General features: G+C 42.9%; 1 protein-coding gene across 5 annotated transcripts in view; it reads left to right on the top strand.

Annotated features, from left to right (window-relative positions):
• Nucleotides 1-374: 374 nt before the first annotated feature.
• The window catches only part of EZR (ezrin), a 247,899-nt gene continuing 230,328 nt past the window's right edge, over nt 375-17,945 (top strand). Inside the window, exons 1-2 of one of the 5 annotated variants that reach the window (XM_029596635.1) lie at nt 375-511; nt 1,700-1,771. In XM_029596635.1, the coding sequence (XP_029452495.1) occupies nt 1,760-1,771 (12 nt within the window). In that variant the 5' untranslated portion in view covers nt 375-511; nt 1,700-1,759. Of the gene's footprint in view, nt 512-555; nt 665-1,061; nt 1,146-1,262; nt 1,282-1,696; nt 1,772-17,945 lie in introns of those variants that run through there. The other 4 variants (XM_029596636.1, XM_029596637.1, XM_029596634.1 and 1 more) reach the window with 4 other exon arrangements.

The following is a 17,945-nucleotide window of genomic DNA, read 5'->3' on the forward strand; positions in this document are numbered from 1 at the left end:
CATTTCCTAATTTTCTAGAAAAGTAACTCCCATGCAGAGATCAAGGGCAAGGCATCCTGCCCAGCCTAGGACGGGAAGAAGTTCGTTTTCTTTCTTTCTCTCTAACGATGCCCTGCGGTTGTCTCCCCTTTATGCCTGCGGTTATTTCCCCTCGTTGCTCTTTTCCGAGGGGGGGGAGCGCGGTGGCTGAAGCTGCAGTCAGAATGGGGTGGAAAAGTAAGGTTAGAAAGAGCCATTTTGAGTGGGAGTTTATGGTCCGTCCCCCCCTTCTGTCTGTGTGTGAGGAGAGAGAAAGAAAGAGAGGAGGAGAAGGGAGGGAGCACAGAGCAGGACCTGTTGGACTTGGCAAGTCAGCCATGTTACAGCGCGAGAGGGAGGAGGAGGAGGAGGAGAGGCGCGGGCGCGCTCGGTCCCTCCCTCGCTCACAGAAACTCGGCAAAGGAAGAAAGAGGGAAAGGTCGGGACCGGACTCTTTCCAGAAGTGGGGGGTGAAAAAAAAAAAAAGAAGAAGGTGAGGTACCTAGAAGAGCTTCTTTCCAGCCCACAGTCCGGGCGACGTGAAAGCTGGGGAGTCGCTTCTTTTTAATTTCCATTCCTCTCCTGCACTTGTTCCGTCTTTGCTTAAGAAAAAGAAGCCGAGCGGCGGCGGCGGCGGCGGCGGCAGGTGCGGGAGGGAGGGCGAGGCGCGCGCGCGCGCTCGGTGTTCCGGACCCGGGGGGGAGACCCTGCGCCCGCTTCCCGCCACTGCTCGCACGTTGGGGGAGGGGAGGGGAGGGGGTCTTTTCATGGATCTCTCTCTCTCTCTCTATCTCTATTTTATTTAAATAATGTACACACAGTTTGTTTTTTTTTGCCAGTACTGCTTTTCTACCTGGGCCAGGACTGAGATTTATTTTATTATTTTTGCAAAAGCACCGAAGCGACCCGTCAGCCAGGAAGATGAGGAGCAAGTGCCCCAACCGCCGCTGAAATATCCCTCGTGGTGGCTTAGTTTAGTTCTAGTGCGGCAGCGACAGATTTAACCGAAAAATAACCGTGCACTTTCACCTGCAGGTCTGCTGACACCTGCTGCCTGCATGGGTAGAGATTTGGGCACAGTTTCCTACCCACGGACGGAAGAAGTCTTGGCAATTCAGTTTGGGGGGGTGAGGAAGCGGGATCTCAGTTCTCCTCTCTTTTGTGTTTTTCGTACTTTAGGGCTCCTGTCACTGATTTCAAACCAATACTCTCTCGCCCTTTTGCTTCGGTCCCGAAGGGGAGGGGAGCCCTTTAGCACCGCAGGTGAGGTTGTAAGGGGTGGGGGGGGGGGGCGCGTTATAGACAGTCCGGCGTTAATGGTGGCCGGTGCGGTAGTAGGGGGGACTGACTGGCTCCCTCCCTCGGGCGGTGGTGGCGGGGAGGAGAGCGCCGGGGACCTGCCGAAGTGTTTGGTTTTCTGGGTGTGGTGGGCAAGCGACCTTCTCTCCCAGCCAGCGCTTGGACTTTCCTCCGCAGGGTGAGGCCGCCGCCTCTTTTGAACGACAAAAAAAAAGAAAAGGTGGCCGAGTTTCTTGCTGACTCCTCGGGCAGTGCCGGTCCCCCTCCTCGTTGCGGTTTCGATGACGGGGCCCGGTGCTTTTCCAGGGAGGAGGTGAAACTTGCAGTACGAAGCTCCTCCACTCCTTTACTGGGTCTCTTTTTCGTTCCCCCCCCCGAACAGGACTTTGAGAAGCCAAAGACCATTCCTCATTCGTTTCCGTCTGTGCAGAAGACACCGAAAATGCCGAAGCCGGTAAGCGTTTAATCACTTTATTACCCCGTCCCTGGCACCCGTGTGCAGAGTGTTCTAGCTTTAGGCCGAGCAAAATGGTTTTTTTTCCTAGAAGTAGATGCAGGTGCATTTTCTATTAAATATATCCCATGCCATATTATAACTTAGACTTTATTCGCCCACTTTTGACGGCTTGCGAGCGGATTTCTTCCCCAGCAGAGATTCTGGAAGTAGTGGGATTAGTTCTCACCAAACATTAGGAGATAAAGCGTCCTTGTGCCAATCCCTCTGCCCTTGAGAAGGTTTAGCCAGAATATCCCACTTCTCTCCCCCCAACAGATCATAGAAACCCATTCTCAATGAACCGTGAATGCTTGCACCAGGTTTTGCAAAAGTTCACTGTGGATTTCACATTTGTGTTAGGGAGCCTTGCTTTTTTTTCTTTTTTAAGTGACAGTTTTTGCCAGATTTGAGTACCTGGGGGTCTCTTGGAATTTTTGTAGCATTCAAGAAATCTTCCTTTTTTTTTTTTTGTGTATCTTGTATTTTTAACCTGCGGTGAACATTTGGTTTGTTGTGATTCTGGTAATGAGGCTGTACAATCTGGAACATTTATGTCCTTGTCACAAATTAGTGTGCAGCAGGATTCAGAGGAATCTGATAAGAGCCACCATGTGAATGCTTCTGTTGTAACCCCTGGAGCTGGCCGAGACCACCATCTCATTTCATTTGGGCAACCTGAGCTTAGGGTTTGAACAGCTGAAGTGTGAGGTTCTGAGCCTTTTATTCCTCCATGAATTTTATTGTTTAAAAAAAAAAAAAAATCTAGTCCATGGGCTGCATATCTATCATCTGACTATTTTGGCAGGTGATTGGTTCTTGGGCCGGATGTACCAAGCATTTTCTCCATAAACACAAAATGGAATACATCTTTTTAGTGCAACAACTATGGCACTTTCTAGTTATTGCAACAGGCTTGTGATAAAGTCAGTTATAGGAAGAAAACTGAATTGTACCTTGATAAATTGCAGAGATTAGCGTCTATTAGGGAAGCAACATGTTCACTTGAAACTTTTAGTCTGAATTGTGTGTTTTGGATGAGTCAGAATGCTTTTTATTACTAAATAAAAATGTAACTGTTACACATTTCTGTGTCAGTGATGTCAGTTGCAAATTCATATGGGTTATTTAATCTGGTTTTTAACAGCAAATTGGTAGAAACTAAAAGGGAATGGAGCACCTGCATTAAAATATTTTGCTGATCAACAAAAGGGGTATGGCAAGTCCAGGGTAATCACCCCAAGATTTTAACATCATCTCAAATAATGTTACCACTTACCTGCGCTGGGGCTTCCCGTTGCCTTCTAACCACCTTGTGCTACTCCAGACATTTTGCGGTTTGAACTGTGCAGGATTCATTGGTCTTTGCCAGGATCTACTGGCCCCATGCAGATCAAACCACAAGACATCTGGAGCGGTGCACAAACTGATTTACCCCACCAGCCCTGCAGATCCCTAGGGAAAGCCCCATTCATCAAAATGTGTCGCCTTATTCTCTTGCATTGTGGGAGATGATGTGACTGACTTGCAGTAGTAACCTTTTGATAACAATTAATGCCCTAACATTCGTATTAGTGTGGATGCTTAATATATATAGTAGGGATGTGCATTCGTCTTTTGACGATAGGGAATTTCGTACGAAATTCCCTAAATCGTCATGGATCGGGAACATCGAAAACCAATTCCATTTTCCCCGAATTTTCGGGGGAAATCGGTTTTTGGATTAGCGCATGCTAATTCCTGTTAGTGCGCACTAACAAAAACTGTGAGTTTTTGTTACTTTTTGCTACTTTTTTGTTAGTATTTGTTAGTGCGCACTAAGCTGAAAACCGATTTTTCACGGAAAAAAAAAAACCCGCTGATCCGCGGGAAAACGAGATACCGATTTTTCACGAAAAAAAACAACCCGCTGATCCGCGGGAAAATGAAATTTTCCAGCGGCCACACGAACCCGAAAGCGAAAACGATGGGGCACCCGATGCACATCTCTAATATATAGGCCTCGGTGTCACTTTACCTATTTCTTTATGGTCTCCAGCTCTCGTTTGGGCTTATTCCTGGGTCTGCTTTGTTTTTTTTTCGCAAGGAATTTTATTTTATAGTTTTGCATTTTTGGAATATGTTGAATGTGTTTTTTTCATTATAGCCATGATCCAGTAACTAAAATCTGCATCGGGAAGGTCATTCTTAAAGTGATTATGCTGTGTTGATACTTTGCGTTTTCATGGTGATTGTATGGCTTTAGGATAACAATCGCAAGATCAGTTCCTGGGGTTTAATTAGTTCTGTGGTGGTATTGGGAGAGAGATAGCTAAGTAGGAAGAGATTGCAAAAACTTCCAGCATGATACCTTCCTAGGAATGAGATAAAACATAAACATTAAAAGGTTTCTGCTTAATAACTGATGACTTGATTTATTTTTAAATAATTTCTTTTTTGATATGTTGGTGCTACTTCCAAGGTCTGTGCAGTCCCTCCTGACATATTTAAGTCTAATGTATAGTGATCAATGCTAATGCATTAAGGGCTCACTACATGGTGTGTGCACAGTTTGCTTTGGGCTGAGTTTTCCATATCTCATGTCCAAAGAGGCCTTATCTAGAATTTTCATATGAGAAAGCTTCTCTCTGTTGAATCGATTCCTTTCCACCTACTGGTGGTTTTTAACCAGATGACTATCCAGGATTTGGAATAAATGAAACATAATAATGTGCTCCCACCCAGTAAGCAAGCAGTGGCCACTAGCTGTGTAGCTAGGCCAAGCTAGCCGTGGTCACTAGATCATTTGCTGTGGCATGGATTGGGTTCATGGAGGCTGTTTTATCTTCCAAAAATGTTTCTTATTTTAAAATTAGACTAATCTAGGAAGACTATTCAGGTTTAGGCCAAGAAGCCGCTTTAGAAAACAGGGTGTTAATTCTGCAGCAGAACCATTTAAGGATTGGAACAGATTGGAATGATCATGGCTCTGCAATTTAAAAAAAATAGAAAAGAATTAGCACAAAAAGTTGAAACCAATAATATGAAATCCTCTGTGTTTAGCAAATGTACTGAAACTAATGCTTCTGCCTGGGATATACCTTACACTCAACCCACACCAGAGGAAGAGCTTTCTCCGTTGCTGGTCCCACCCTCTGGAACTCCCTCCCCACCCTCCTACGCCAAGAGACATCTTTTCACAATTTCAAGAAAGGAGTCAAGACATGGCTCTTCCGACAGGCCTATCCCGACACAAACCAAACCTAACCTCTCCCCCCTCAGCTCCCCCTGCTCAACCTTGTACCCCCCTGCCCCCTTCTCAGCTCCTCCCTACTCGGCCTCCCACGTTTCACCCTACCCTCCGCCCGACCTTTCCATCATCTCCTCCCCCCAGCCTCTCCCCCCTTTTCCTTGTCACCTGGCCGACCCTCCACCCTTAGCATTCCCCCTCCCCGTTACTCCCTTTATACCTTTCTAAAAACGCATTCCCTGGTGATTCCCAGTGATTACCTTCCCTCAACCCCTCCGTATCCCTACGTAGGTAAAGAGATCCTTGTATATTTAAATCTCTGTACCCCTTTCCCGCCCTACTCACCCTGCCCCTCCAATACCCTTTTGCTAACCCTTTAACCCTTTTCCCTTCTATACCGCCCTTAAATCATCCTAACCCCCTTCTTATTTAATATTTAAGTGAATACTTTAAGTAAATGTCTCTCATTACCTCCTTAGCTCTACAATTTTGATTATGACTGTACTTATCATCAACTGTATATAGTTGCAGCTATTTGTGTTCTTTCACTCCTTTCTGTCCAGCCTTTGCCCTTCCCTTAGCCTCCCCTCTCCCACTCCCCTCTCCCACTCCCCGGTATCCTCCCTTTCCCACTCCCCTCCCCTCTACTATTGCTCTACTACGCTATTGTTTTACCTATTTATCAGTTTTACTGTGTTATTGTTATACTGTAACTTTCCTCCTTTGAGTTTTTTGTAAACCGGCATGATGTGTTTCACGAATGTCGGTAAATAAAAGTTAATAAATAAATAAATAAATAAATACATTTGACCTTCAGCTTATCCAGGGAGTACTTTATAACCAATATCCACACTTTCCAGGATAGCAATTATTTTCTTCTGAATTTGTTTATGAAATGCAATTTTTTTTTACATTTTGAGCTGTATAGTCTTGAATCCTTATTGTCAGAAACTGGGTGCTTTGCCCAGTGTCTTGAAGTGCTAAAACCAAAGCTGATAGCAAGAATGTTTGTACAGTACTAGCACTTCCAAGCACAAGAGTTAATGCCTTCTCAGCCTTTTGTTTCTAGATTCATTGACATTTTGTGTATTCAGTTAGATATTGCTATTTCTAATTGCATAACCTATTGTGTAATACAATTATAGGACTCCAAGTACTGTACTTCCTAAGGTGTTGGCTCTGAAGTGATATCACCGTGCAATAAATGTCATGGATAAAAGTCACAGCTGCGAGTGAAAAGGGGCTGGTAGAAATAACTGGTTACAAATAAGAGACTCTTTAAAAAAAAAAAATGTTTTCAACCTTATTCATTATTATGGTTTGTGTACCACATATTTGGGTAGATCTTAAAAAAGTACGCACACGCGTACTTTTGTTCACGCAACCGGCGCAAACAAAAGTACGCCGGATTTTATAAGATACGCGCGTAGCCGTGCGTATCTTATAAAATCCGGGGTCGGCATGCGCAAGGCTGCGCAAAATCAGCAGTCTGCTTGTGCCAAGCCGCGCAGCCTGCCTCCGTTCCCTCCGAGGCCGCTCCGAAATTGGAGCGGCCTCGGAGGGAACTTTCCTTCCGCGTCCCCCCACATTCCCCTCCCTTCCCCTATCTAACCCACCCTCCAGCCCTACCTGAATCCCCCCCCCTACCTTTGCTGTACAAGTTATGCCTGCTTGAGGCAGGCGTAACTTGGGTGCACTGCCTCGGTATCCCCCGGCACAGGCCGCAGTGCCAGGGGAATCGGGACCGCCATCCCGGCCCGCCCCAGGCACGCCCCCGGACACACCCCCGGCCTGTCGACACGCCCCCGGACACGCCCCTCCCGCCCCTTTTACGAAGCCCCAGGACTTACGCGCGTCCCGTGGCTTTGCGCACGCCGGCGGCCTATGCAAAATAGGCGCGCCGGTGCGCAAGTGTCCTGCACGCAGGCCTTTTAAAATGTACCCCATAGTGTTCAGGGGGAATGAAGAAAAGTGGATCTATATACAGACAACAACCAACAAGGACTGAATTACATAGTCTGGGTAAACAAATAAGCATGGGTTTAGCTTGCTTATTGCGGCGGTTACTACCCCTAACTAATTAAGCTAGATATTTCACTTAGATGCAGTTCCAACACTGCTCTCTACATTAATGGTGGGGGTGGAAGGGAAATAGAACCAAAAGGTTATTAAGAGCCAAGAGTAACAGATAAGTATGAGGAAAAAAAAAAGTGTGAAGCTTGCTGGGCAGACTGGATGGTCCGTTTGGTCTTCTTCTGCCGTCATTTGTTTGTTTCTATGTGTTTACAAAGCTTCCAGATTCAGCAGGGTCTATCTGCCACATTAGTCTGGTTGTGAAATCCGCTATGAATAGGATTAAGTAGTCTAGAAATCATTCTTTGGTGCCCAAGGGTTGTAAGACTAAGACCTTGGGACTTTTTTGGGATAAGATTCTGTCAGAATGCTATGCTTAACTTAAGAACATAAGATACGCCATACTGGGTCAGACCAAGGGACCAACAATGGCCAAGCCAAGTCACAAGTACCCAAACATTAGATAAATCACAAGTTACTATTGCTTATTAACTACTGTAACTACTGGCAATGAATTCCAGAGAATGTGGAATGGCATCCCATCAGATCCACACCATGGAATATAGGCACCCCAATCTGAAACAGGTCCTGAAGTTCGTAGAAGTTCTTCCTTCAGCAAATCAGGAGGACTTCATTAACTCAGTGAAGCAAGGTGTGCAGAGAGTGCTTGGTCCATGCAGCCTACCTGTGCTGTTGTCAAAAAGATGGCAGAGAGCCTTGGCATGGCAGTTAGAGTATGCAGATTCTCATAGCTAAGGAGCCTCAGGACTTAGGGAAGATGTGCTCAAGAGGCCTGCTGATGCCTTGCAGTGTAGATGCTGATGCCAGTGTAGAAAATCTCTTTTTGGAGAAAAAGACAAGGAGGTGGTAAATCGTATAAAGAAGGTAGAATCAGGAATAATGTTGGAAAATATTTATTTAAAAAATCTTTTTATTTAAAAAAATCTTTTCTATACCGTCAAGTGGGTGCCATCACAACGGTTCACAATAGGGCACAAAACCTATATGTTGTATAAAGTGTCTGGAATTCTAACTCTTAAACAGGTGCCATCAAAATACTGTAACATAATTTCACAATAAATCTTATTTGGTGGGTGTATTTTTCACTGAAAGGCTGGCTGATGCCTGGAATGCCCTCCTGGAATGGGTGGTGGAGGCTAAACATGTAATGGAATTCAAAAAGACACGAGATTAAACTCGGAGAATCCTTACTTTAAAAATGAAGGGATAGTGGAAGCACGGGGATAGTCAGCGGAGGTAATTTTGCATAGAACAGTGATTGCAGTCGTATTAGCAGTGGTATGACTGCACTGGGCTTCCAAGAGGGCTGTGGTCATCTACATGGTATTACCAAGGTTAAAATCCACATCTCAGTGAGCACAGGGAGACTGGATGTTTTGGACAATAGTCGTCTGGGATTTGTTTTTAGTTTTGTCCACTGCTCTTCTGCTTCCCCTAGATTTTCCCATCCAGCAACTGACTCCTTGAGGACCCCCACCCCCATTTTAACAAAGTTTGTTTTCTGAAGTCTGGGACCCTCGCCTTTGAATGAACCTTCATGTCCTGCGCTCTAATACTGAACCACACCATCCGGTGATCACTGGATTCCAGATGATCATCCACTGCAACATCAGAAACACTGGTGCCCATGTGTCCAATATTGTCTCTTCCTGTGTGGGTTCCATTACCAGTGGACAGAATAATTCTCCTTGCAAAAAAATCCAGGATCTCCCTGCTGCCGCAGCCGGGATGTCCCAATCAAATTCGGCAGATTGAAATCCCCTCGCAATAGCATCTCCCCTTTCATAGAATTTTGTGAATATCCACCATTAAATGTCTGTCCATTTCTTTTGTCTGAGGTGGAGGTGTAACACAGTGTGAGCAGTCAATGGCAAAAGCCAGAAAGATGCTGGAGGACAGAGTAGACTGGACTCCGGGTATTAGTCTACAGACGTTTATTATTTACAAGCAATTCAAACAACCAAGAGCCTGCTTACCTCAGCAGTGCTAGAAACAAAAGTGTAGCAGTCTTCAGCTAAGTAGCTTTAGCAAAGCTTCTGCTTCCTCCTCCTCCTTGAGTGAAACCTATGTGAGAGGCAGGGCCTTGAGCATGTGACCGCGAGCTGCAGGTCCTGTTCCGAATTTCTTTTAGGTTGCTGCTGCCACTGTCGTGCAGGATTAGGACAATGCTGCTTTAGGTAAGCGGCTGGGAGTCAAGCCCCGATAGAAAATAGCAGCAGCAACTATGCTTCGGTGCCTTTTGAAATATGGCTCCAGAGGCATTGCCTAGGCCTAAATCCGGGCCTGATGCACTCCTTTATAAGAGATTTGTATATTACACAAATATTAATAATGTTCCACTCCCTCTATCCAGATTAACCCACGGATTACCACAGTTTACCAGATTGCCTCCTTACCTCATAAACCCTGCAATTCTGTTGCTTTAATAAACAATATTAATAAACATTAGTTTATGAGCATTAGTGTACGTAGCTTTCAAGATGTTGCTCTTTTTCCATTTTTGTGCACGTAGTTAATGGAGCTAGCCAGGTGCTGCACATCTTGCTAGCTCCACTTTATTGTGCACAGTAGATGAGGGGGTTTTTGGAGTTGACTAAATTTTATTCCACCAGGATAGGTTCATGAGACTTTTTCAGAGCGCTCTCTAAAATCTGCAGCTACTTATCGCCTTGTCCAAAATTCAGTATGGTATCCAGATGTTTATTCTATTCATTTTCAGAGCAAATCGTCATCTTTGGAAGAGATTTCCAGTCATTCTAAACAGTTTTGGGGCCATTGATAGTTAATACAATATTCAGATGTTGATGATGTCAGGAGAGCAACTGCATATTGGGGGGAAGGCTGACATGTTTGCAAAACATTTCTCGGTTAAGCTAGAAAACCTGCTGCTGTTCTTTAAAGATGTGAATGTTTCATCTAGTCAGTTTACTGTTTGTAATACTGCACCTTGGACAGAGTTTGAATTAGTTTCTTCTATGGAAATTCTGAATGTAATTCCACAGCTTAATAATACCATATGTCCTATCTTGAATATTTCGACAGTTCCTTTCAGAGAAATCTTTACTCTTCTGAAAGTCTCTTTTACACATATCGTGAATGCGTCTTTATCTGCGCGTATACTACCTAGGGCATTAAAATCAGCTGTGGTGAAACCTTTAATAAAAAAGGCAAATTTGGATAGTGGTAATCTGACTAACTAGAGGCCCATTTCTTCTCTCCCTATTTTAGCGAAAGTGATTGAAAGTATTGTTCTTAAACAGTTGACCGACTTCATGGAAATTAATGAGGCTTTAAGTCCTCATCAGTTTGGATTTCGTCGTGGTTTCAGCACAGAATGACTTCTTATTTCACTTGTTGACTCCTTTAAAAGGAATCTTGATAGAGGTGATCAGTTTTTGTTGGGGTCTCTTGATATTACTTCTGCATTTGACTCTATTGACCATCAGATTTTATTGTCTCACTTGCAGGAATGCGGTATATCTGGGACAGTACTCACTTGATTTAAAAGTTATCTTTCAGATCGGTCTCAATCAGTCAGAATTAATTTTCAATCTTCATTGCCCCAGTTGTTAAAGGCGGGGGTACCACAAGGCTCTGCCCTGTCGGCTATGTTGTTTAATATCTATTTGGCCCCCATCGCAAAATTGTTGACCATCATTACTGATGGATTTAAAATTTATGCGGACGACATTCAGTTTTATATCAAGGTACAACAGTCATGGCAGGATACTTCTGATACATTACATTTGTGTATAGATTCCATTAAGCGTTGGCTAAAACAAAATAAACTTATACTGAATACTAACAAGACTAATGTTCTACTGATTCATCGTCCACATTGTACACCTTCTCATGATTCAATTTGTATTGATGATATCTCATTTCCTATAAATAAACCGTTTAGGAGTCTTACTTGATTCTACATTGTCATTTCGTCCTCACATCAGATCTCTCATCAAAAGCGGATTTTTCAAACTCCGCCTTATTGCAGGGTTAAGGCAATTACTGCATGATCAAGATTTTCTGTTTGTGATTCGTGCCATCATTTTTCGCATATAGACTATTGTAATAGTCTGTTTATTGGTCTTCCTCAAGTTACATTACAGTCGATACAATTATTACTCAACTCGGCTGTCCGTCTTGTGATCATATTTCTCCAGTTCTGTGCGGTCTCAATTGGTTACCAGTAACTGAACGGATCATATATAAAATAGTCATGGTCGTCTTTAAGCTTTTAGCTTCAGATTCCTCTTACTGGTTAAATTACGCATTCACAAACCTGTAAGATGTTTAAGATCATCTCAATTGAATCTTTTAGAAATTCCATCTGTTCAACAAGCACTTCTATACAGTACTCGTGAGACCTCCTTTTCCATCGCTGCACCTGTAGCATGGAATCTTATTCCATTTGAACTTAGATCCTTGGATGATGCAAAAAAATTTAGACAGTTATTGAAAGAGTATTTACTCCGACGTGCTTACAATATATTTTAGAGTGGTGTTAGCAGAACAAATTCCCTCAAAGATGTGAGGATTAAGATATTTAATTCTGAGTGACTGATTGTTCATTTGTTTTCCTCTATGATATTGATCTCTATTGTTTCTGTGAAACAAATGAAAATTGTGTGTTATAGTACATGTTAATTTTATGTTTTTATTATATATGTTGACGATGTAAATCGCCTAGGCCTTCCTGTGGTAGGCGATTAATAAATTTCAAATAAATGAAAAAAATGAAATGAAAAAACCAGGGTCATGCATATTCTAATTAACTGGATAATCTAATTCTGAATAGGGTCTAAAATCCTGTATGAAAGGGTTTGTTCATTGGAGGGTATCGGCCTAATTTGGATGTATTATGATACGTGAGAGGAGCCACTTTTCCACTACAACATATGTTTGAATTGATTTATTACAAACATGCTGAGACACTGGTAGTGAGTGAGAGAGAGTAGGGGATTTTCCTAGTAGCAGAGAAGACATGAAAATTTGTGCTAACTAGATACACAAGCGTACAGGAACACCCTCGGTGTAGGTCAGAAAGAAAGTGAAAGGGTAATTTCCAGCCTTTTCTTTAGAAATTTGAGTCTCTGAAATGATTCTGATTAAGGTCTTAATTTTGTAACTGAATTTGTATTGCTTGTCCTGTTGTTTTTATCTCGATGTTTTATTTTGCAATCCAGCTATAGGATGGCTTGTTTTGAGGTAGGTGGGATGCAGAAACTTTTAAATAAATAGTACTGTTTTTGGAAATAACACAATTGCAAGTTCAGTCGCTCTTGGCAAGGTTCACTAATGTTCACTTTAGCCTCACCTCATAAGATTTTAAAATAGTGTGCTGCCGTTGCACTGTGACACGCAGTACTGGCACCTCTGTTTGCATCTGTTTAGTAATATTTGGAGCATTATTGGGGTGTGACATATGCCATTAGTTTGGAAATGTAAACATTCATTCACAGCCATGTATTTATTGATTTTATACAACATGGGGGTGGTTGGGGGAAAGGGGTTTGTTCTGAAATAACACTGATAATACAATTAGCAAAATCTAGCCATTTTGATTTTGTTGTACTGTTAGTTGTATTGCCAGTACCACCCTTCCAGATCTCAGCCCCCTAGGATGGCACTGTTTTTGTGCAACACTTCTGTGACAGCCGTTCATAGGCTTAGGGAGCTGTCACCATGGAAATTATGGAAAACACTGTCAAAGCCTATTTAACGGTGGCTAGACTGTGTGGCTTAGCCAGATATCAAGTACTTCATTGTAACATTTGTTATGCCGTAATCAGCACTCAGAACATTAGGTCTCTTCAGTGCACCAGATTTAATTGGCAGACTAGGATTGGTAAGAAGGATTTGATAACTGAATTTTAGTGTAGATGAATGCATAAGGTATATCTCAGCTAATGCCACATTCATTTACTCTTAAAGCAACAGGCACTACCAATGCTATTAAGACAATTTATTTGGAAAGTAAAACAAAGAAAATCATTAGGAAACTGCTTTATTTTGTTCTGGGATTTTTATTCCATGTTTTGAGGACACTTTGCTGAGATGTTTTCAGAGCTCCTCCTCCATTTAACCAAACCTACTTTTGTAAATCTAAGCAGATCCAGGTGCTACATGAGCTGATCCTTTTGAGAACCCCATGCTGGCACCACATGGATACATGAACAACCTGACTATAGCATGGACTTAGGGAAAGCAAAAAGCTAAGGAGTAGGAATGGGAGATAGGGCCATACTAAAAAAAGATGCTTTTTTATTCATGCACTGTAAGCGTAAAAAAATGAAAACATTCCTGTATTCCAGTAAACTGAAGTAAGACAGACTGCATTAGAACAAAATAAGTATATATGTGAAATATCCGTATGGGAAAAAATAGAAAACAGGAGAATAAGTGGCTTATTTTATTCTCTTTAGAGATGGCTGATAAAGTTCACTTTCTGGTTTCATTCTAGTTTTAGTCCATAAATAATGAGTCATGCAATCACTTCAGAGTAGAAATGACTAGTATATTACAACGTTGCACTGTGCATCGGATCTACAGCTGCCAATCAATAGCCATCAAATGAATTTTCCAGTTATGTCTTTGGGTGTTGTGCATTCTACTGTTTTCCCATTGGCTAGTGGTCAGCCAGATACCCAGCTTGCATTATTGAAAAGGATTTGACACAAAAGAGTATATGATCAGAATGTTTTCCATATTATCTCATGCACTCTAAATGCCAGAACAATTTAAATACTGCTAAAGTTGCCACACTTCCTGGAATGCGCCTCCAAGTAACTGGGGAGAATAGGTAATGCAGTAATGTAATGAGTAATGCCAATAGACTAGCAGAATATCAAACGAGAATGACCTTCTGCTGTAATATCAGATGAATTGGAGAATCTGTAATGTCCATATTATTTCTCTAATGCCAGATAATAAGAAATGTTGAGGGGTCATAATATAAAGTTTCAGGGAAAAAGGCTGAGGAAACATGAGAAAATACTGCTTTAGTAAGAGGATGTTAGATAACTGGAATAGTAGACCAGCAGAGCTGGTGGAAGTGAGTTCAGTGACAGAATTTATACGTGCTTGGAACAGACACAGAGTGCTGTGGTAAGGGAAGGTGGAGGATAACAGGTAGAAGAAATGAGGGAGCGTCCTTGAGTGTTGTTCAGTCATTTCCATGTATTTATTATCATTTTTTGTATTTATTGCACCCCCGTTCTATGTAAACCAGCAAGATATGTTTTCATGATTGCCGGTATATAAAAACTCTAAATAAATAAATAAATAAATAAAAATTTCAAACTGAGGTCCAGTGTGGGAAGAATGCAAACTTGTGTGCAGAAAGTGGTGGCAGGGCTGAAGAAAGCTTCTACGAAGGCTGGGGTAACCTGCATGGAGCAGCCAGTGTTACAGTCTTGATGCCAGTGAGCATGGTGCAGCCAGATGTTTGGCAGCTGTTTGCAAAGCACAGTAGTAAGACACGAGAGGTTTCAGGTGTTCAAGTTAAGTATGGGATGTGTAAGAACAAAAGAGGAAGGTGACAATGCCTGGTATGGCCTAGCAGTGGAGGTGTGGTGGAGGTCAGCACTGTAAGGGAATTTAAATATGCTTAGGGAAGATATAAAGGGCAGTGATAGGAAGGAGCACAAAGGAAGAGCGGGTTCTGGGATGGTTGTATCTGATGACTTTTAAGATGGCCAAACAGGTGGATAAAGCGATGGCGTTATACTCACAGCCCGGGCCGGGCCCTCCTCCGGTGCCATTCCCCGAGGCCGGAGGGCCTCCATCGCTGCTAGCTCTGGTGTGGGCCTGCTGGCGTGCAAGATGCCGCCGGCGCTGCTCCCGGCCGACTCCCTGCCTTAGGCGCGCGCACACGCCTTCGGCGAAGATTTAAAGGGCCAGTGGCAGGAAGACGCCGCCGGCCCTTCCCATTGACGTCAGGGCTTGCCCTTTAAAAACTCCTTGCTGGCGACTTGGCAACAGGTCTGCTTTGGCTGTGCTTCTGGTGCCGTGCTTGTTCCTGCATTCCTGTCTCCTGAAGTCCTGTTCCTGTCTCCCGAGTTCCTGTTCCTGTCTTCCTTGTGCCTGCTCCTGCCTCCTCGTCCTGTTCCAGCTCCTTCTCCTTCTCACTCGGACGTATCTTCCTGGCTTTGACTTCGGACTGGACTTCACGCCTCTTGCTTGCCACCTGTAGTAGTGAAGCGTCAGCCATCGGCCCCTGTCATCCGTCAGCCTCGTCTCCTGACGTTGGGAACCTGTGGTTGGTCTTCCTCTCAGGTGGTGACAATCCCAACTCAGGCCAAGAGTCCACAACCCACGTCGTGGTCATAACAGATGGCAAAAGCCAGAAAGATGCTTGGCTGCATAGGGAGAGGAATGGTCAGTAGGAAAAGGTAGGTGATATTGCCCCTTTATAGATCCCTGGTGATACCTTATTTGGAACATAGCATACAATTCTGGAGACTGCAACTTTAAAGGGAGATAAACAGAATAGAGTCTGTCCAGAGGGTGCCTATTAAAATGGTCAGTGGTCTTTGTTCTAAAGCATATGAGGATAGACTTAAAGATCTAAACGTACACCCTAGAGGAAAGGTAAGGTAGGGGTGATATGAATGAGAGATTTAAATATCTCCAAGGTTTCCATGCACAGGAGGCGAGCCTCTTTCAATGGAAAGGAGGCTCTAGAATGGGATGAGGGTGAAAGAGGGTAGACTCAGGAATAATCTTAGGAAATATTTCTTTACAGAGAGGGTGATGGATGCATAGAAAAGCCTCCATTGGAGGGGGTGGAGACAAAAATGGTTCAAGAAAACATGGGATAAATACAGGCGATCTCTAAGGGAGTGATGGGAATTGTAAAGCTACATTAATTAGTTGGATTGGGAAACTAGATGGGCCATATGGTCTGTTTCTGCCGTCATGTTTCTATGAACAGGATTGAGAACTCGGGTTAAAAAAAAAACATGGAGGTGGATGGTGCTGATGTTGATTTAAATATGGGAATTGATATGCTAAAGTAGTAAAGAACCATAGAGAAAGACAACTAGGCAGATGGGATGGGCCAAAGGTCCTTATCTGCTGCCCTCTGTTACGTTAAAGAGAAGCAGATAAGGCGTGTAGTACAACAAATGTACTGAAATCAGTTTAAAGGCAGCAGTTATGTTGCTGAATTTTCTGATAATTAGTTTAACCTTGTTCTGACCCATTCCAAAGTCACACCCCCCCCCCCCAAAAAAAACAAAAAGTATAATTTTGTGGGATTTTTTTGTTGAGAAGTTTTCATTGATGTTCTTCTGTTCAAGATTTATTGTGCACGTCTATGAACCGGTTCCTTTGTGACTGATGGAAGTAAGATCTTAATTTTTGTTCTGTGGCAGTGTTATTGAGTGAGAATTTTGGGGGGGTTTTAGCATTAATACATATAGGGCTATGCATTTTATTAGCTGCATACTGCAGATACTGTAGATGCTGTCCTAGGATGCGTGGCATGTATGTGCCAGAGGGTGATGTATACCATTAAAAGGATCAATTTTGGCTGGCTGCAATCAAAAGTCCAGTATCTTGAGATCAGTGGGAACCATCTTAAGAGAAAAAGAACTCTGTGTATAATAACTCAAGATAATAATTACTGTCTGGGCTCTTCGAAAGAAATTCTAAACGGCTTTGCAGACAATAGCTGGAAAATACCAGGAGCGTAAGAGACTTAGCTAAAATCTTACACAGCTAACAACAAGGGAAAAAGCAATCAACCTACAGTACTGAGTGACGATTCATGAGAAACTGCATGCCAAGTATCGGATAAGCAGAGAAAGCCCTGGGTACATCTGGTTTCAAGTAATCTTCAGCCATCAAAATATATTCTTGTTTTCTGTTTCTGCTGTTAGTGTTAATCTGATTAACTATTTACTTGACATTGCTGGAAAATCAGCATATTGATAACATTGATTGTCCCTGATTAAAAAAAAAAAAAGAAAAATAGAGAATCAGTATTAGGTAATGTATAAATCCAGCTACAGTTTTATTGGATCACTTGCAATATTGATTGCATTGAACTAGGCCTTATCAATGCACAGAAAGGGTAAGCTGCAATAAATATGTGATATGCCAGCAGAATGGGCTTGTAGCAATAGTACTTGATGAGTTTTCCATTGCTTTAGTCTGAAGAATGTTGAATGTAATATATTTTACAGGGCCCTAAATATCTGTTTTACAGGAAGTGGAAAGGGTACGTATGACTAGAAACAGTATGTCACGTTCACCTCTCTAAATGCAGAAGATTATCGTGTGCAGAGCGCTTCGCTGTTTCCGTGTCCTATGTTCCAGGGCTGTCTCTAGGCAGGTGCAAAAGCTGGAGGGGGCCCCTGCAATGGTTTCACCTCACAGGCCTAAAGATGGCTGTGTATCATGGGCTGACGACAGGATGGAGGAGCTGCGTCAGGCTCACAGACCCTATTTCTTCTTTACACCCTCGGAGCCCACATCAGGCTTGTCTCCAGCCTAAAGATGGCCCAGTTGTATTCCGTCACTCTTAGCGCTGCCAAGTCATGGAAAGGGTAATTCCAATTTTCTTATTTTTAATTAATACTTCTGTATGGCAGCTAATCCTTTTTTTTTTTTTCTCTTTGTAAGATACTGGTAAAGGAAGGCAGATTTTACTGAGTTTTGCAATCCAGGATTCTGAAAGCAGAAGGTTCTCTTCAGTGTCCTGTGAATCAGAAATAGTTTTGCAGTCACACACCTTTCATCACCCTTAAATCTTTTGTGTGAGGAGAAAAGTGCACCTGTGTTTGTGAAAAGGAAAACATTGATCCCTTC

Source organism: Rhinatrema bivittatum, chromosome 3 (genome assembly GCF_901001135.1).
Source record: "Rhinatrema bivittatum chromosome 3, aRhiBiv1.1, whole genome shotgun sequence".
Taxonomy (NCBI): Eukaryota; Metazoa; Chordata; class Amphibia; order Gymnophiona; family Rhinatrematidae; genus Rhinatrema; species Rhinatrema bivittatum.